This window comes from Coptis chinensis, chromosome 3, assembly GCF_015680905.1.
Source record: "Coptis chinensis isolate HL-2020 chromosome 3, ASM1568090v1, whole genome shotgun sequence".
Lineage (NCBI taxonomy): Eukaryota > Viridiplantae > Streptophyta > Magnoliopsida > Ranunculales > Ranunculaceae > Coptis > Coptis chinensis.
In genome coordinates, this window is record NC_141458.1 from 87,276,312 (window position 1) to 87,296,893 (window position 20,582).

Genomic DNA, 20,582 nt, shown 5'->3' on the forward strand with positions numbered 1-20,582 from the left:
TTAACACAAGATGGGCTTAACCTCTAGGTCCCGATAGGTGGAGCAACAACCGTTGGAGGCGACCTCCGAGGTCTTTTCAGACGAATAAACTTTCTTGCTGGATCCCCTAGCGCTTTGTTTTGGGGCTTTGGCCCTGACCTCAGTGACCAAGTCTTTGGTCATTATGTAGCTGGTGGGCTCGTTCCTTGTGCTGATAGGTGAGTCAGCGGTCTTGTTCGCTGAAAGGATCTGGTTACAATGATAAGTCTCAAGTTGATTGCTTCGAAGCTCCATCATGCCCCTAGGGCCTGGAAAGCGGAGTACTTGATGCAGTGTAGATGGTATGGCTTGCATTTGATGAATCCAACGCCGTCCTAGGATGGCATTGTAGGATGACTTGATATCCGAACGCTGAAACGCCGTATTGAAGCCGACTTTATCCTCTCTAGATCCCACAAAGACCGGGGAGTATGATGTCGCCAATTGGGTAGATTGGCTCTAGAGCCATTGAACCCGTAGAGAGGAGCGATTGGGTCTATGAAGACCGACTTGGGCAAGTTCATTTCTTGGATGGTATGATAGAACAAAATGTCACATGAACTACCAGGGTCTATCAAAACACGTTTGACTGTCCAATCACTGATTTTGACATGGACTACTAGTGCATCATTGTGTGGGAGGCAAACCTTGTTAAGGTCGGCCTCTGTGAAAGTGATATCTCACAGTACTGATCTGAACTTCTTGGCGGGTGCTGTTTGTGAAGAAAAGTGGTAAACTTCTTGAAGGGCACCCATGTGCCTTCTTTTCTCTCTGGACGAACTAACTGAATAATCTGGGAAAGTGATCATATGAATGATTCTTTCATTATCGCGATCTGATGAGTGTTGACGTCGCTCATGACGGGAACGGTCTCTGGGACGTCCTCTGCTATAGGAGCGAGCTTGGACATTGTGGCGATCATGGCGAGGTGGAGATCTACTGCGCACCCTTCAAGCCATAAGTTTATGGAGCAGATCACCATCGGCGATGTTGGTGTATTACTTGATATGGCCTGCTTCAATGAGGTCCTGGAGGTAACACTTTAGCCCCCAGCACGCATCAGTCTCGTGATATTTTGCTCGTTGGAAAACACAGTAAGGCTTGTCAGGTCGATCTGCTGGTTGCCGTACATCAGGTCGGTAGTATGCAGCTCACTTGATCTTGTCCAGTATGTAACTGGGAGATCGTGTGAGGACATCCAACTCTCGGTTGTTTTTTGTTCTGTTCCCCAATTTCTGTTCCTGTTCCTGCGGTCTAGACCGCCTTTTAGTAGGTGGGGCGTTGTTGGAGATCCCTGCTACTTCATGTTCCTCTGTTAGGCCGTGAAGTTTCAGGCTTTCTTGTAACTTAATGTACTTGTCTACTCGAGCGTATAACTCGGACAGCGTTTCTGGACGTTCTTTCATCAGCGACTTGGAGAGGTCTGTGTTGCACACTCGACAGGCATTGGAGAATGCCAGTGTGGTAAAGGACTCTTTAAGACCACTCTCCATGCATAACCGTTCAGCTTTGAACCGACCTAGGAATTGGCGAATTGTTTTATCTTCGCCAAATGATAGTTGGAAGAGTGAATCCATATCGGCTTTCTTCGCCTGTTGTGGACATCTTGACTAGCTAACGGTCGGTGAAGTTGCTTTCGAAGGTCTTTATCGAGTCCGGCTCTAGTGAAAAGAACCAATCGAAAGCCATCTTTGAGACTAGCGGAATAAACGACAATGAAGATGATCAAACTCCGTGCACTATAGAGTGCGAGGTTTTGAATTATGTGAGCTACGTGCTGACCAGGACACGTGCTACCATCATACATTGGAAAACGTGGTTGTACGAAATCTGGAGGAGACGCTCTACTAAGTACCTCAGTAGTGAACGGGGACGAGCGGTATATATGTCTTCAACATTTTTTAGACGATCTGGGTGGCGTCTTTCTTGACTGTACTTTGATCGATCCGTTGTGACAGTTCGTTAATCCGTTGATTAACCTCGTTGATGCCGTCTTACGGTAAGGCACCTAGCCCAGATTTCGCGTGTCCACTTGAGCATGTAGTGTAACATTTTCCCCGCCTCGAAAGGGGTGATTTGCTCGCTCATCGCTCCTAACTGACCTGCTAGACTCTGGCTTTGAGCTTTGAGGCTTGCCATGCTTCGTGGGCTTGAGAACTTTGCTTTTTGGTTTTAGGATTTGGGAAGTGGTTTCTCAAGGAATCGAAGCCACAGACGGCGCCAATGTAAAGGAGCGTTTTAGCCCACCTTTACATACAAGGATGGAAGGGGAATAAGATTGAATATGGAAAAGACCGAGTTCGTTATTGAAGCCGAACCTGCTCGATCTTCTCTTGATTCTCGGGGGAGAGAAGAATCAGGTCTGGTGAAGTTTATATGTGAGGTATTTATAGATGATGAAAGTGAATCTTCCACCAACACGTGTAAAGGTCATAACAAATGTAGGGTGGAAATTGAGAAGGCGTGCGAGAACTGTGTTGATAGACATGCTGTAATGATGGGGATTAGTAGCTTGCGATAGTGGTTAGTAGCTTGCGGCAGTGATTTGTGTAAATACAGCTTTGGTCATGATTGCTTCTAGAAGATAGGCTGAGTCATGTTATAGAACGATTTGTGTGATGACATTATCTGTTCTGGAGCAACCTCGTAGCTCGTGGACGCGAGCTAGTGACGTAGGTCGGAGAAGTAAGTCAGAAGTCGGTGTGGTATTTCCACCATGCTGAGCACGTGCTTGATATTCCTGAATGAGAATATCACTCCCTCACAATTCCAATGACAACTTTCTGTCTAGCTAACAACTCATATCATATTTCATTTCTAGACCAAAGATAACCCCGCCATAATAAACCAAAATCTATTGTGGTTTACAATGGACAATTACAGTTATGACTAGAGTATTGAGGTCGAAATCATGAAAAAAAAATGCAGTTTGACTAAGGTATCGTCGAAGACCGTACCTGACCCATAGGAATGTTTGTACGAGGATTTTTCAAATTTGATTACGAAGCCCTTTTGTTTAAGTTTAATATAATTTGTGAGGCCACAAGGCTAGCTAAAGTTGACGACATGGTAGCACAATAAATACCAATCAAGACCATCAAAGCTAGGCGCAAAAGGGGAATGGAAAGGCGCCACTGAAAATCACCAAAACCAGGATTATCAAATACTACAATGGTTTGAAGAACATTACGAAGACTGTGATCAAATAACTTAGCTGCTTCTTTAAAACAATTATGGCGGGCAATTATAAAGAGAGAAGACAAGTTTTATGCTTGTAACAATACTAGCTCACATTGGTGGGGCTTCCGAGCTGAGCAAGTAGTAGATCATCGAAATGAGGATATTCTCAATCTGTTTGCAAGCAAGACTCTTGATGAATGATGCGTCTGTACTGATTGCTCCACCAAGAAACTTAAATCCGTTTTGAGGCTGTGGGCATATCTAGGGAAAATGTCTTATGAGGACTAATTTCGGGCCACAATCATTCTCAAGGACACTTTTTTTTAAATCACTCACAAAGTCAATTTTCGGTGAAAATAACCATTAAGGACAAACAATCTGAATTTAAAATTAATATCATCTAATTTTACCTTTTACATCATTTTGGTTTGAACAATGACCTCCTCATGTATGAACAATATAATATTTGTTCATACCCCAAAGAATTAAGTGAACATACCTTATACATTATGTTAAGGTATGAACATTGATTGTTCATAGCTTATGTTGAGGTATATATAAACGATAATTGTTCATACCCAAAATATATATGAATTGAACATACTCCAATAGGTGTTCTTACTGATCATAGCTTAAGTTGAGGTATGAATAGTGATTGTTCATACTCCAATAGGTATTATTACTGATCATATATTATGTTGAGGTATGAACAGTGATTGTTCATACCCTAAATAGGTAAGAACAATGATTGTTCATACTCCAATATAATAAGTGTTTTCTTACTGATCATACATTATGTTGAAGTATGTACAATGATCATTCATACCCTAAATATGTATGAATAATGATTGTTCATACTCCAATAGGTGTTTTCACTCATTATTCATTATGTTAAGGTATGAACAACGATTGTTCATACTACATACATCGGATCGTTTTGGTTTGGTCGAGCCGTTTTTTTATTTCGCGCCAGGGGTAAACTTGACTTTTTACCACCAGAGTTGTTTTTAATTTTGTGTCATGGGTATACTTGTCCTAAAATCTATCTGGTCCTTGTGAGTGATTATAAAAAAAATGTGGGTTTGAGAGTGATTTTTTCTTCATTTTTGTCCTTGAGAGTTACTCTCAGAAATGTCTTAAATAAACTAAGTATTTTTATTAAATAAGCAAAGTTAGGGTTTCTAGTGCGAAATAAGTTGACACCAAATTACCAATAGACATAGCTAAAATTAAGTCTTATTATTATCTTTTTTTGGTAAGAGTAAATAAAAAAACAGGGGGTATTTAGATTTTGGTCCTAACAATAGTTAGTTTATTAGGATTTGGTTCATAAAAGTTTGAATATTAGGGTTTAGTCATAGTTTTGGTTGTTGATCGTCCGATCAACTAAGTTGATTTATGGTCAATCTGTTTGTATTTTCGAAATGAAAATAATACCCCTCGCATGCAACATCATCACGTGAATAAGTTATATTATTGTTGGAATCCTACTCAAATTGACTTGCCACGTGTCACAAATCTAACTGACCAAATAAATCAACAACCAAAACAATAGATCATCCTTTGTAACGCAAATCTGTTTGAAGTTCTTCCCATCATCAATATCCCGAAATTCGGGGACAATGGATCCTCATCCCTCTACTCCATATTTCTGTAATGGAGTATTTACCAAATAGCTCATCTCTGTAGGTTAAGGCCAGTGCCAACTCATCCATAAGGCGACTTAGGCAGCCCCCTAAGGCCTCAAATTTAGAAGGCCTCCAAATTTCCTTATTTCTCCTTACATAAATTTGATATTACCATCTTTTATAAAGAAAAAAATAAACAAAAAAGATAGTAGGAGTCTATTTGTTTTCTCCCCACGCACTAAATCTCAGGAGTGAATTGGTTTGAAGAAAGTTTAATCCAATAGACCACTACACAATTTGCATCTCAGAGTTATAAGATGAATCTAATGGTTGCTAGTGGGTAGTTGTCTTAATTTTTGTGGGAGTGTCCTCATTTAGTTAGATGTCTTAATTAGAAAGAATAAAAAAAATATATATAATTCCACAATATATGCAAGAATCTCCACTTTCTATGGCTCCTTTTCCACTCTCTATCAACTTAACTAATTAAAGACATATTAAATACATATTAACCAACGTCTTTCCTTCTCAACATCTCTCTCACACACACTACTTTCAATTTTTCAATAAATTTTTAAAATAAAAAAGGCCTCGTTTGAATTGGTCGCCGAAGGCCACATCTAGGCTTGAGCCGGCCCTGGTTAAGGCATTGTTTTTGACAAGACTGGGACATTTACTGTTGGCAAGCCAGTCGTTGTCAGCACCAGGCTCTTGCTAAACATGCTTCTCCAGGATTTCTATGAACTGGTTGCTGCGACCGTGGTACACCTTGCTTTTAAGTTGCCTTGGGTTTGCTAAACTTGATACTCTTTTTTCCACCTTTTCTAAGCTAACAAGATAAGCAATGATTTTGACGAAATTGTTAAATATGATAGGTGAACAGTGAGCATCCTCTGGCTAAAGCCATTGTTGAGTACGCCAAGAAATTCAGAGAAGAAGAGAATCAAGTCTGGCAAAAAACGCGAGGTTTTGTCTCAATTACTGGAAATGGTGTGAAGGCCACGGTTCAAAACAAAAATAATTGTGGGCAACAAGAGTTTAATGTTGGACTCTGACATTGCTATTCCAGTTGAAGCTGAAGAAATCCTCGAAGAAACTGAACAAATGGCACAAACTGGGATTCTAGTGTCTATAGATGGGCAGGTGGCTGGAGTGATAGCAACTTAGAGGATGTGATAACTGGCATTGACCTCTCTAGAAAAACCTTCTCTCGCATTCACCTAAACTACATTTGGGCTTTGGGTTACAATCTTCTAGGCATACCAATTGCCGCAGGGGCTCTTTTCCTATCAACTGGATTCCGTCTGCCTCCATGGATTGCTAGTGCAGCAATGGCAGTCTCTTTAGTTAGTTTTGTCTGCTCTTCTCTTTTGTTAAACTTTGTCTTTGAGACAGCAAATGCCGCTATCCTGGAACACATGGAAACTTGTATTCTCGAGATGCGCAAATTTAAAATATGACGGCCACATCAAAATGAGAAGTCAGATGTCCATACGTGTTGAATAAATTTGATAAAACTGAAGCACGTGATGTTCCATGCGAGGGGTATTATTACTATTTCAAAAATACAAGCAGATTGACCACAGTCAACCACCAAAACTAAGACTAAGCCCTAATATTCAAGATTTTCTAGACCAAACCCTAATAAACCAACTATTGTTAGGACCAAAGTCTTAAAAACCCTAAAAAAACGTCTTAGAAAAACTAATCTTCACTGCCAAAGTGAATTTTACACTAAAAAATGAACATTTTTAGGAAAACGTTTGCGACACTAAACTAATTTTGATTGAATCTAGGCCACAAGTGACTTTTGAATGCTCGATGGCCTCCAGTTGAATGAAGCTCCCTCAGGGTGCCTTCCATCCTTAACTCCCCACAGTGGGTGAAATCGCATCCCAAACGAGGAATAAGGTACCCCGCGCTTACATTTGGCGTGTGCGGCACAATTGGCCACGGTTTACTCTCGTGTAGTCATGTGTAACTAGAATTATAATGCATTATATGATTTGAGTAATCTTCACAAAATCTTTTGTTTCGTCCTATACACTTCCTTGCTTCCTGCTTCCGAACATACGAAAATACTTAAATATTTTCCTCGTAGGTTACCCGATCTAGTTTTCTCTCCTTTTTGTCACTGAGTAGTTTGACAATATAATATACTTCTATATCTTTGTCAAGAGTTTAATTAGAAAGAAGAGAAGGATGGTCTGGTTTTCAAAGTTTTGGTTACTAGGTTTTCTCCTTGTGGTTAGTACAAGCAATTCTATTACTTGTGTTAATGGTGCAGTTTCAAAAACAAGTACGAGAAAAATACGTAAGATCCTTACTTGGGGCTTGTGGTGCCAAATGCTTTTGAGATGACTCCACTTCTTCAATCCCCAAGCTTCGTTGCTGATGATAAACTTGCTTTCTTGGATATTTCAGGTTAGTGATATACTGTAACAAATAATTTTCGATCTTGTCTTTCATTCCCATTGGTTTACTTCTATTGGTGTCATGGTGTGAGCAATGCAGATCAATTTTCACTGCTAAACTTTGATTAGTTTTAAGTAAATACTTTTTCTTGTTTAATACTTTATTTAATTAGATGAAGACAAAAAATTGGCTTTATATTCGAACCGACCTCTACATAAATCTCCAAATTTATAAGTCGAGATAATTAAAATTCAATGTCATTGAAGATTACGGTTTTCTATGCATGATATTGCACCTGAATGTGTATATAGTGCTAATGAAGTATATGGTATATAGAAAGTATGTTCTAGAATATATTCTAGATTAGAAAAGATTAGGATTTATTAGATTTTATTTCTATTTATTAGATTTTATTTTAGGATGTATACAAAATTCATCTTCTTATTATTTTCTTTAAGTGCCAAGAGATCGAAGTCCCAAATCCACGACCTTGGTCTCTCCTAAATATAATGTCCCCAAGCAAGCAGTTACATTGCAGCTGCAATAAAAATGTCCTTCGTGGCATGGATCTCAATACACAACGAACATCATCCTGACAATCCTGGATTTCTACTATAAGTCGGACTTGGAGCCTTTATTAACCCTCACCTTGGCCTTCCTCATCCATTGATATTAATACATGGTGCTATCTTAATTTATTGATGACTTAGAAATCCAAAAGCAGACAAAAATCAAGGCTGAATGCATCAACTGAGAGCATCTTCAATGCTACTCTATAGTCCTACGTGTCAAGTGGACAACTCAAATTTTCCACACTAATTCATGCTCTATATCAAGTGGATAACTCACTACACTCCATTTTGGGAGTCAAATATAGAGTTTGATTTGTTTTATCAAGTAACACTCCATACTATGCCCCAACTTGTCACATGTGCAAACAACCAATTTTATTACTTTTGTATCACTACACTCTATTTTTTTGAGTCAAATTTGGAAGAAAGATGTAGAGTGTTGGCAAGTTGAGAGTAGTCAAAATATTTTAATATAAGTGTCCAATGAGTTTATAAGATAAGTTTCATTATAAAAACAATAATATAGAATATGTGGGTTAGTGTGGATAATTTTCAAGACTTTAATTAACATCATCTTTTAACTTGATGACATCAGTTTGGACTCTAAAAGAAATATATTCATTGAAGATTCTATGAAGAGTGCTATAGCTAAGGGCATTTCTTTATCAATTATTATAGTTGGCCCACTGTACAATAATTTGTGGGCTTGTGGGGCCATGGATGAACGACAATGGTTGGCATTTTCGCATTTGAGTGAGCGTGATCCAACATGCACCTCTTGGAGATTGGTCTTGTTTCGTGGCATATATGAATACAAGTATGCAAACCATGCTGTACATTGGTTTTTTTTTTCTTCTAACCCGTCCCTCGAGTTCGATAGTTAACATGATTTTTTTGGATTCTAATTGTAATTATATAAGAAAAGCTCATCTATTTTTTTTAATAGGAGATAATTATGTTATTTAAGTGACATTAGAAAGATTTTTCTAAATTATTAATAAAAAAGAACTTGTTCTAATATTAGCGAGAGAAATTGGGGATAATTATATAATTTAAGTGATATTAGAGAATTTTTTCTAAATTATTAATAAATAGGGGGTTTGTTCTAATTTTTGTGAGGGAGGTATTTTGAAATTGAGCAACTATGGAGATTACAAATTGCCTACTCGATAGTTTAGAGGAGTTCCTAAATACCCGGCTATCATATAGTGTAGAGATGAAGAACAAATCAGGATTATTTTCAATGAGTTCCATTATTTGAGTAATTAAATAAAACAACATCAAGTCATCAATGATGTTGGTGGACTTTACAGCACCACAGTTGCTTTGCATGACATAACTATGCAACGATCTTTTTACAAGCAAGGTGATTTATCATGAGAATATTTTCCATGGTACAGAGGGAAAGTCACTTATGCTCATGTTGCATGAAGATGTTTGGGATTTCTCATTTACCTTACTCAATTTTACAGGGAGAAGATTCCGGATTGGAACACTTGGGACTAAAAAAGTTATTATTGTCATGACAGGATTGGGCATGGTATGAGAAAATTCACCGGAATTGATCTTTACTGTTTTGTTCTTTTGTTACTTTCATTTATTTTTTGGGTAATCGTCTGTTTCTTTCATTAATTATAGCATAAGTTTCTTACAGTTAAATTCAGGTCTAGCCACAGAACTATTGTTGACTCTGTTTATGGTGAGTGGAGTTGTGCACTTTGGAATTGCAGGGAATGCAAACCCAAATCTCCAGGTCGGCGATGTGGTAATTCCACACAAATGGGCTCATACGGGACTTTGGAATTGGCAGGTACTTTAATTAATTTCATTTTCAAATTTCATTTCTGCAATAGCTATATCACTAAGATGCACTAATTTTCATAGAAAGTCCAATTCTATGATCTATCTGTATAGATAATGGGTTAACTAGTATTATCCCTACCCCCAAATACACACACACAAAGTTAACAGTGTGTTCTTTGGTGTGTATTTGGAGGGATAGACCCTAATTTCCCATTTAGTAGGAGGAGAAAATCCTAATTGGCTCATCTAGTGGAGGATAATACTAGTTAACCCTAGATTAATAGTGGTAGAAACCACCAAAAGGCCAGTGTCTTGTCATTGAATGTGAATATGTGATGGCTTATTATTATTATTATTATTATTATTATTTTCGATAATAATGTAATGGCTTATTACATACAAACAATCCATCGTAGATTCATAGATGCTAGATGGACTGAGTGTTGATTAACGAAAAAAAAAAAAAAGATGGACTGAGCGCGCTGTTGAGTTAGTAATAAAAAATTATGTCTGTAAATAAAATTAAATGAACTGGATGGCTTACTACACATTTCTATCTTTTTAACAGAGATATGGAGATGGACCACAGGATAAATTGCCGTTTGAGTCCTATGGAGATTACACGAGGAAGATTGGATATCTTAATCTCTCTGATTACAACAATGGCGCAGTAAATATGAAGTCCTCCGACAACCTTCTAAATAATGTGTGGTATCAGCCAGAGGAGATTTTTCCAGTAAATGGGATTCCTGAAGTTAGACAGCATACCTTCCTGGTTACTGTTGACAAACACTACTTTGCAGTTGTGGAGAAGCTAAAGGTAGTTATTGCCATTTTAATTTATCTGGTGATATTTCTGAGTTTTATCTGATTTGTCATGGATGCTCTTGCTATATATTATAGGTTCCAGGCACTGGATTCCCTAGCTTGCCGTGAGATTCAGACTAATAATGCATGTATATATTTCGAATTGCTAATTATTCATTTGAAACATATCCCTCTCGATCAACCACACTCCCATTTTATTTTGTAGTTTCTGAAAGAATCAAACATTTGATGCAAATGAAACTTAAATGCTACTTCAGCTTGTTATCCTTGTGTTTTCACCAAATTCTCTGTTTCTATGCATACATTGACACATGTGAATATTAAATATTTTTTTCTTAACGGTATGTTTGAACACAAGATTGAATCTAGCCTATGTTGTTTCCTGTCCTGACTACATTTGAGTTCTAATAAGTACTGATTATATGTGCTATACTAATCCTAATTCTTTTTGCAGGACATGAAGTTGGTGGGGTGCATCAACTCTACTTGTTTACCAAGGACACCAATGGTATTCCCGGTAGAAAGGGGAGGCAGTGCAAATATATTTGTAGACAATGCGGCTTATAGAAAGTTTTTGAATTTTAAGTTCAATATTACACCAATTGACATGGAAAGTGCTGCAGTTGCTTTGGTTTGCGCCCAACAAAGGACTCCTTTTATTGTCATTAGGGCTCTCTCTGATCTAGCCGGTGGAGGTTCTTCTCAGTCCAATGAAGGTGGCATGTTTGCTCCTCTGGCTGCTCAAAATGCAGTTAATGTGGTCCTTCGATTCATCGCCTTATTGTTTTCATAAAGCTTGTCATTATGAACATACTTGGCTTTTAAATTTCAAAGAATAGAAATTGCTATTTGTTACAGATCGCCAAATTTTCATTTTTTGTTAGTCCACTACATTGTCCAATACAGTCATACTCTTGGCACCAAATCTTCTTGGTCTTCTTTGCTAATAAAAAGTTGTTGAATGTCGTTATGTAATATGTATATATTTCTTTGAACGGGAGTTATTTTCTTACAAACTTCGAATGATCTTCAAGACTTCAACGTTCCATTTTAGTTTGTCAAGAACACCCTCGATCTCCTCTCACAGATGTGAAAATATTCAAATGGTACTGTTGCTATAACACCCAGTGTTTTTTTTTTTTTTTCCTAAGAATAATAATAATAATAAAGATAATAATAATAAAGATAATATAATGGAAATAGATAAAACAGAAATAGGATATCAAGCGATTCTGGGGATAAAAGCCCGTAAGTAAATAGATAAGTGTTGTCCTTGTTTTTCGGTGAGTTTTTCTCACGTAGAGTTTTTGAGGGAAAAACACAGCGAGAGTTTAAAAAAAAAAAAAAAAAAAAAAAAAAAAAAAAAAAAAAAAAAAAAAACGAAAAGGGAAGATAAGTCTTTTCCCACGACAGTCGACGTCTTTCGGAGTATCGCTTTCGGAAAACTGTTCAGTTTTAAAAATTGTGAGTAGATACTTTATGCACTTCTTTTATAAAAAAATAAATTTCTCGTTATTTGTTGGATACTGGAAAAATAGGATGTGCTCATACTGTGTTTTGATACAGTTCGATTTTTCTCTGCCTTTATTCTATCTTTCTCTCCTCTTGTTTAACTATTGAATTTGGTCATATGTTAGCATAGGGATTTGGTTAATAACTGAAACTCTGGATTGAATCTGCCGGAACTCGGAACAGGTCGTTAATGGCGGCTTAAGTTAAACCAATAAATCGTTCTGATTATTTTTGTGATTTGGACTACTGTGGTTGTGATTGAACTGTTAGGGTTATAATTAGTGATAGATGGGTTGTTGGTGTTGTGAGATGGGGCTGCTGAAGCTCCGGAGGAGCTTCAATGGAGACCAAACCAAACCAAACCGTCCTGCGTTTTTTTATTGTTTGGATTAGTGTTTTTATTTGGGTTTTGTTGGGAGATTGTTGTTGGGTTGAGATGGATGTGTTGGTGGTGGATTGGGTGCTGGAGAGGGGACAATTGGAGCTTTACAGAGTGTTAATGGCGTAGGTCGTGACTTTTTTACAGTATAATGAAATAATGAATTTTTGGTATAGGTACAGGGGTGTTTCTCCATGAACCAAACCGTTGGGTTTTTGTGAGATATGGATGGCCGGTGGTGGCTGTATAGGTGGTGGAGGCACTGGTGGAAGTTTTGTGAGGAAGGAGATGAATAGTGAAATTCGAATTTGGGCTTCGGCCAAATCGTGGGTTGGGCTTATGTTTTAAATTTTTGATTTTATTTTTAGATTTAAGTTTAGACTATGGGCTTTAGGCTTTGGGCTTTTGGGCTTTTGGGGTTAGATAAGTTTAGACTGGTTGACTGCTGTTGACCCTTGGCAGGTCGACTTTGACTTTGACCAGAGTTGACTTTTGACCAGAGTTGACTTTGACCAGTTGACCCAAAATTTGACTTTTTTCTAAAATTATGATTCGGTCTATTAGGATAAGTCTAGGACTATTAGCATGTTTGACTTAGGCTAAGACCTTTCTAAATATATCTTTGACGCGTGTATTTACCGTTTTGTGATTTTTCGCTTTTATGATATGCAACGTTATGACACTTAGTCATCAATCGATTAATAACGCCAGAACCAAAAATACATGAATCAAGATACTCCTTCGTTCTCTAAAATAATATATGTAATAAATTTCAATAATCGTAAACAACTTTACCGCACTTTTTTAGAACTCTCCACGCCTCAAGTTTTGGAAATTAAATTTTTTGACTGTTGATGTCATATGTTAGGTGGGCATTTATTGACTGTGCCATGAATGACCCGGGTATTCATTGAATGTGCCATGAATGACCGATTCTTTGAACCCCTTAGAGAGAACTAAAGTATTAAGCCTTAGCGGGTTAGTTGTATTCCTCGAGTGTACGGAAATGTAGGATTAGTATTCTTGGAATGCTTGAATGTGGCGGGAATGACCTAAGGTACATAGGTACTAAATGGTGAGTGTATAAGAAAAGAAATTGATTAATTGATAAGAGAAATTGATTTGATTATGCGAGTGTTTGGGTTACTTTTGAATACCTAATATAATATCTACATAGGTTATATAGAAGTTCTAACTTTCTTTTGCAGGAGGATAGGACTTCATAACATTTTGTGCAGGGACGCGGTCCTATCCTTATACAGCAGTGGATATCGGTAAGTTTTAATTCAATGATTTAGATATTAAAACGAGTTATTAGAATGAATTAATATAATGGAAGTTTTGCTTGGGAAGAAACTATACCGGTTGAAATGACGGAACTACCTATCTTCCAAGCTGAGAATGATTAAGTTATGGGAAAATATAACGTGATTGTTTGGATAATGAAAGTATGAAAATGGTTTTATCAGGTTAGTCTACTCATACGAGCAAATTCCATTTTTGCTGACCCATGTTTGTTTTATTTTGGCAACGTGGGTGTGTTCTTGGAAACATAGGTGGAATGCAGTGGAACCGCGGCGTTTGATTTGGATTTGATCTGGAGCAGTCCGTTAGTTCTTTTATTAGGTCTGATCTTTTTGGAAGTATGTAATAACGTAGTTTTCTATTCATATGACATGAAATACGATGTTGAAGACCTGTTATTCTTAGAGTGGTTTGATATTTTATTGGGATGAAAGATTGACTTTTTATAAAGTAAGAAAGAGAATTTTGGAGATTATTTTGTTGTTAAGATTCTTTTATGATGTGGGTTTTCGGTTTTGACATGTGTAGTATCCACCAAATCGTCATATAATTCTGATTTTTGACAATTGAATATAGTGATGTTTGAGATATTTATATTTTAAATATTCATTTTTAAAATTGTTTAGAAATTGGATCGTGACAGTGATTTCTCAACATTGATTAAGTATAATTAGCATGTGTGGTTCGTTATGTTGGAGTGGCAGGCGTCCAAACGTATAAACATTCAAGGATTGATGGTTGAAATTGGCGAAATGACGAGCATCAGTCTGAAATTAGAAACTGTAAGAGAAAAAAATCGCAAACTAACCTCCTCCGTTGTGGTTGCACTTGCACAGAACAGAATGCTCAAAAGTAACAAAGAATTTGATAGAAATTGAAATAGCATGCACTCTCCCAGATGAGAAAGAGATGGACAAGAGTCGCCTACTGAAAAGGAAAGCTGTCGTTTAGGAGAAAATATAAACGGCCTAAACTTTAGTAATAACTGAAACATTTTAAACCAAACTCGTTGAACCAAAAGGCTCCAATAATTAGAATAGATATTTTTGTTACGCCACCAATATTGGACAAAAGCCAAATATATATATCAATTAACTAGTCATTGATATTGACCAACGTGTGCATTGTAAGCGATCAAGATCAGTGCACCGAGCTTGCCACGTAGTATTCTCGTGTGCGTCTTCAAAGTCATAGGCTGCTATTTGGTCCCAAGATCATATAAAATATTAAAGAGAATCGTAATGTGAAAGGTCAAAAACTGAAAATCATCATATTCTATTGACTATTGCTGGCTAGCAAGTTGTTACTTGCTACAAGCTTTGAGTTATTTGAAAAGTCTTTTGTTTTACCTCTAGAAATTTGTATATAAAGGTACAACAAGCTCCTCATTTCGTAATTGGATTGCCTTTCCTTGTTCTCTCCCCCATTCTCTACTCCTACGCAATTGTTCATATTTAGAGTTAATTTCACTTTTTTTTATAGTGTTAATTTGAGAAGATCGAAGTGAAGGATGGATTGGTTTCTAAAGTTTTGCTTATTGGGCTTTATTCTTTTGGTCAGTACTAGTAGTTTTGTTACTAGTGTTAATGGTGCTATTTCAAAGGGAAGTATCTATATATATATATATAAAAGCTCGCACACATTCTCTCTCCTCACTATATCGCTCTATTTTGCACTCCGAGCAATATTAGTGGCTCCTAAAAATAAGGAGGTGCTAATAATTAGTTAGACCTCTCTACATTTGTTTAAATCTCCTTTCTCCATCAAGTAATTATATTTATCTCCCTGACTTAATTAACAGGCCAAAAACACGTTAAACTCCAAACTACCGGAGAAATTGGAAACCCAAAAGTTAGAAACTCCCACACACCAAACATCTTGCCGGCCCTAAACAAATTCTTTCTACCTTGAAACCACAGCACCTTTTCTTCATAGAAGAAAAAGAGAAGAGAGAAAAAACGAGAGAACCAACTCAATTTAGAGAGAGAGAGAGAGAAAATGGCATCAGCAGCACGAAGAAGCAGTTGAGGTGCAAGAACAGGAATACTTGAAGAACTATACAAACTTCTCATGTGCCGAACACAGGAGTTTATATATTCTACTGCATGAGAATACAACTATGAAAACCTATTTGCGGATAACAGAAAAGATTACATTAGCGTTGAGCTTTATTACCAAACACCCGTTACTTCAAATTTGAGAAAAGACGTTAAGTAGAGCTGCTTTTGGCTTATACATGGCCTCTAAAGGCGTCGCTCACCTATACTCATATCCACCATTTCTCCCCCGAGTCATTCCCAAGCACTGAATCCAGACACCCAACATCGTTCCCATTGTCCGCATTGCCAAGCCATCTCCCTTAATTCCATCATTTTCCTCATTGCCTTTTTCAAACCGCTCTCGCTTGAACATCATCGCTCGACCACACCTTGGAATCTTTGTGAAGAGCCCATTGGTTAACCAACAAAGATTCAAAGATTGTACCTTTCGGTATGTCATAACCTACTATTGATTCATGTGGAGCTAAAAATGGTTGAAGACTACACATTCCGAAAGTGTTTTATATATAATGACAGTGGTTTGGGCGGAACTCCTGGATTTGTAAACATAACCTATACAAGCAATAGGTTTTATGGCCAATATGGAACTACTGCTAGAACGGGAGGCTTTGGAGCTAATGGTTATGATCCGCGGATCAATAGCCGTGGGTTCTTTGGTATTGATACAAAGTACATACAAGAACAAGGGTAGAGGCGGTGGCTTCTTTGGATATGGCAATGATAATGTGGATGGGTTTAGTGAGATGAGCAGAGGGCCAAGAGTCGGATTCAAGAACCAAAAGGGGGTTTACCGGTCACTTTAGCTGTGAGGGGACAAAGCATCTCATCAGATGCTAACAATGAGGACAAAGATACGAGTGCATTTCCAGATTGGGATCAATATAACAGGGAAGAATTTCCTTTGGACTATAATCAGAGCAAAGTTTTTCTTTATTAAATCATACAAAGGAGGATGATATCCATAAGAGCATCAAGTACAAGATTAATGCGGGCAAAGACACCCAATGGTAACAAGAAATTAGATGTTGGGTACCAGGAAGCTCAAGAGAGAAGTGATGACTGCCGTTTATTTCTATTCTTCTCTGTAAGTGATGATCCACATCTCTAATACTGGCGGTTGAATTTGTGCATGCTGTATGGGAGCTTGACAAAATCAGATTCAATGATACTAAGACAAATTATGTCTCATTCAGATTAGATATTGATTTACGTCCCTATCTTGCTTTAGAGAAAATGTTAAGACCTAAGAGTCATACTTCCTTTTAAGAGTTTCATCGTGACCCCAAAATCCATATTAATGCATGAACAGTGGGTCTATGTTAGTGACTTAGTTCTAGAAAATAAGATAGTTAGTGGGATTTTTTTTTTTTTTTCAATAATGAAGTTAGTGGGATTATTGTAAACGTTTCACATAACATGCAAATTTCCAGAGATTGACATTGAAAATATGACGTACTTATCCATATTGTTTTTAAAAAAATCAGTGACATAATTTGGAGTCTGGTAAATAATGGTGTGAACTAGAAGTGATTAATTAATTAAATAATTTTTTTATTTTGTTCTTTGGTTGGTTTGTGCAGGCAATGGATTATGGTGTTCATAAGCTATGAGAGCACAACAATATCGGGGTATGAATTCTACTACCCTAATTTAGTCTGTTTATTTATCAAATCATATAGCTCGCACTTTTAAGAACAATTTAGCCATGATATCCTCGACCGTCCAAACTTAAGTTTGCAAAAAATTACTTGCATATGAGTAAGAATGTATGTTCTTCTATTCAGTAAGACTTACTAGGAGTACCTTATGGTGTGAAGTTATGATGATTTTTTGCACTTAGTTGGAAGCAATAGAAAAGTAAATACTAATAATAATAGATCTCTTGAATGGAGAAACTAATATTAACCCCTACAAAATCTTTTTCATAGTTAATTTGTTTAACAGAGTATCCATTGCGACCTTGCTCCCCGGCCCCCCTTCAAAACCACAAATCTCCATCCTTAAACATGGTATTACTATGAGTTATTATTATATTGCTCAAGGATCGTAAAGTTTGCTGCTCTAGCCTGTAAAGGTGAAGAAAAGTTAAGTAGACAACTAATTAGATATTGTTATTACTTAAGTACCTTTTTGTTTTATGATACATATACTGATCTTCATAATATGATTCTATTATCTTATGTTATTTCGTTCATGCTTAAGATTTATGTCTATTGGCCCCTTTATAATTGAATGTCATGTTCCATGTTTTGTGTTACATTGTTCCTTTCTTTTTCCAAAGATATGATTTTTAGTTGAAATTAAACGAAACCTCTCTAGCATGCTACACTATGTTAAATATATTTTTTTGGATACTTTACTGAATAAATAGTATTTGCATTTCCTTACTACTTTATGAGAGCTCATATCCTACTTTGTTATCCTAACATCGTTTTCATCTTCTACAATCTCATGTCCTTCACCAATGACAGTATTAGAATGGATAATTGGTCTTTGAGTTTTTTCCTTCATAAAAAGTAGAGATGCAGTAACCATGCTTGCATTCAAGTCCATCTTCTTTTAATTGTTTATATATATATATATTCTTTGCTTATGAATGTATTTTTCCAATATAAAGTCAATAGTACGAATTCGTGTTTAGATGAGAGATATCAGTTGGTATGGCGATTTTAAACCATGGTATGTATAAATAAGTCCACACACAGACTTACAACTTATTGAGCCAGAATGAATCTTTTGTAGCATATATATGTGATTGTGTGGTTTCTACTATTTCTTATTAAGTAGCAGTAGTTCGATATAATTACTGGGCTTGAAAACCTATTTTTAAATATCTTTTTGAGTGTGATTTTTTTGTGGGGTGATTCGAGATAGAAATACTCTTCTCTACTGTTAACCAGACCACTACGCCTCTCTCAACGCTCATAGCACTGATATGTAAGTTACACTATCTTTCTCTCTTCCCTATATCTATTCTTTGTATGAGGAAATTTGATTTATATATAGCTAGGATGTTTTCGATACATTCCAGGGTTCTTGGTCACAAAATAACCTACACAAAGGATCAAGATATATAATTCAAATCTATGTTGATATTTGTACTTTAATTTGTTCTCAATTTCCACTTCCTTTCACTTCTCTGGTAATTATATAAAAATATCAGCCATGCATGTCTTTCAAATGTCTCTCTGTTGGGATAAGTGGACGAGTCAAACTCATTATGTCTTGTACTATCGTTCTTCTAACTCATTATGTCAAGCTTCTGATAGATTTTCTTTTTTCCATCTCATCACAGGCTTAATAAGTAATTTTTTTAATCCCTTTTGTATGTGCAAATGAATTTTTAAGCAGTTTCTATAAACTTCCAAAATTGGTTTTTGGTCTCCAAATAATATTATAATATTATGTAACAAAGTGGTTTTTTTGCGTGTAGAATTCTGGGATGGTGGTTTTCTAACTTTAATTTTTCTCTGTCCAAATTATATATATTCCACGCGTTGTCTTCTTAATTAGCCTATTCAGTTGGCCTTTCTTATTTTTTTTTACTACTTGATATACACACCTAATCTTTAGCCAATATCCTTTATCAGGAAGTGGGGCACTTGCTCAACGAACTAAACTCTGGAAAACAACTTGAATCAGTTGGTCTCCCTGATTCTGCAATCAATCAATTTTCAAATTATGACACTGACATGTAGGTAAACTATGACTCTAAAATACTTCCATTTGTAGTTTAAAGTAGCTTTTCTGCCGCATATGATAAAGTAGATGGTAAGACACACATGGTCCAGTTATAGCTTAACCATGTTAACGATATAAGAAAGTATCATGTTAGGGCTCATATCTTTATGAAACTCGGGTAAAAAGAGGTGTCTCATGGGTAAGAAAGTTGTAATTTTTTTGTCTAGCTGCTCCAGTTGGTATTTTTTCTAGAATCATCAGAGAAACGATAAAAGAGGCTAATATTGGATCCATACTACAGTATAAGAAAGTATCATGTTAGAAGCGCAGATCAAGCGTTTAATCAACCTCCATTAGGTATAATTCAACAACTTTTTTATATTACCTTAGTAAAAAGTAAGGAATAGCATGTCCAAAAGAAGTGCATAAAGTTGTAAGTTATGGGGTCTAGCAGTGGGCACTTCATGTGGTTTGTAGCTATTCCGTTGTTGTTAAGGTCCTCTACCATATTTTTAAGGCTATAATAAATGTTAGGTAAGGTTCATTCTATTTTCCTCCACTTCTCAAAGAACTTTGTACACTGCCATTTTTAAGTAGGCACATATAACTTTTGCAGTGGGTTGACAGTGGGCATGGATTAACTCTATACCCATCGGTGCTACGTGCTTAAACACGGGGATCTACAGCAGGTAAAACTTAATGCATTTTGAGTTGAGCTTAACATTAAATTGGAATTGGATGGGAATTAAAATATGAAATGGATCCCATTTAGATAGGTATACATAACTCCATATCTTCTCCCAAATGTCTTTGGCCAAATATCAAGTGTGCCCCATGGACAACTATTGCTCATAAAATCAGGTCCCACTCTATTAGCTTACCAAGATGCAAGCTGGATTACTCCTTTGAATGGTGTACCATGCTAGGAAGGATTTTCTTCACCATCTACTTAATAAAATAACTTGACCATATCAGAACTTTTGGCTTCAAATAATAAAGAGGGCCATTAAATCCTACTACTACTAATTATACGTTCTTGGAAATGATAGACACTTATTAAAATTCTAAACACCTCCCGAGATTTGTTAGTTTCTCATTCTTTTATTATTTAATTACCATGCCCTCCTCAAATTAATAGACATAAGTAAAAACCTTTCGCTGTTCTCTTGCCCTCCCTAACGATCATTCCATCTTATTCAAC

General features: G+C 36.6%; 2 protein-coding genes across 12 annotated transcripts in view; one reads left to right on the top strand and one right to left on the bottom strand.

Annotated features, from left to right (window-relative positions):
- LOC147511381 (uncharacterized) overlaps positions 1–20,582 on the bottom strand; it is a 123,615-nt gene that overhangs the window by 98,675 nt on the left and 4,358 nt on the right. For 5 of the 10 annotated variants that reach the window (XR_015219361.1, XR_015219362.1, XR_015219357.1 and 2 more), the window contains exon 2: positions 14,449–14,567. Coding sequence is in view for 2 of the 10 variants with exons in the window: in XM_086603105.1 (XP_086459231.1) it covers positions 3,311–3,447; positions 14,449–14,567; positions 14,990–15,092 (359 nt within the window). In the remaining 8 variants the exon portion in view is untranslated. Of the gene's footprint in view, positions 1–3,310; positions 3,448–7,153; positions 7,263–14,448; positions 14,568–14,989; positions 15,246–20,582 lie in introns of those variants that run through there. The other 5 variants (XM_086603105.1, XM_086603104.1, XR_015219363.1 and 2 more) reach the window with 4 other exon arrangements.
- Positions 7,152–11,419, top strand: LOC147511387 (bark storage protein A-like). 2 transcript variants are annotated; one of them, XM_086603100.1, is made up of 5 exons: positions 7,152–7,250; positions 9,286–9,353; positions 9,468–9,623; positions 10,185–10,436; positions 10,899–11,419. In XM_086603100.1, exons 1-5 carry the CDS (start codon positions 7,184–7,186, stop codon positions 11,235–11,237), a joined length of 882 nt encoding a protein of 293 aa, XP_086459226.1. In that variant the 5' UTR covers positions 7,152–7,183; the 3' UTR covers positions 11,238–11,419. The 2 variants fall into 2 exon arrangements, with proteins under 2 accessions (XP_086459226.1, XP_086459228.1); XM_086603102.1 differs by lacking the exon at positions 7,152–7,250 and adding an exon at positions 8,916–9,179.

What these genes read in the sequence shown, in the direction of transcription:
- LOC147511387 (XM_086603100.1), top strand. Translation starts at nt 7,184, where the DNA reads ATGACTCCACTTCTTCAATCCCCAAGCTTCGTTGCTGATGATAAACTT. An exon ending in TCATGACAGGATTGGGCATG is followed by an intron (nt 9,354 to 9,467) that starts GTATGAGAAAAT and finishes AGTTTCTTACAG; the next exon opens with TTAAATTCAGGTCTAGCCAC. An exon ending in CAGTTGTGGAGAAGCTAAAG is followed by an intron (nt 10,437 to 10,898) that starts GTAGTTATTGCC and finishes TTCTTTTTGCAG; the next exon opens with GACATGAAGTTGGTGGGGTG.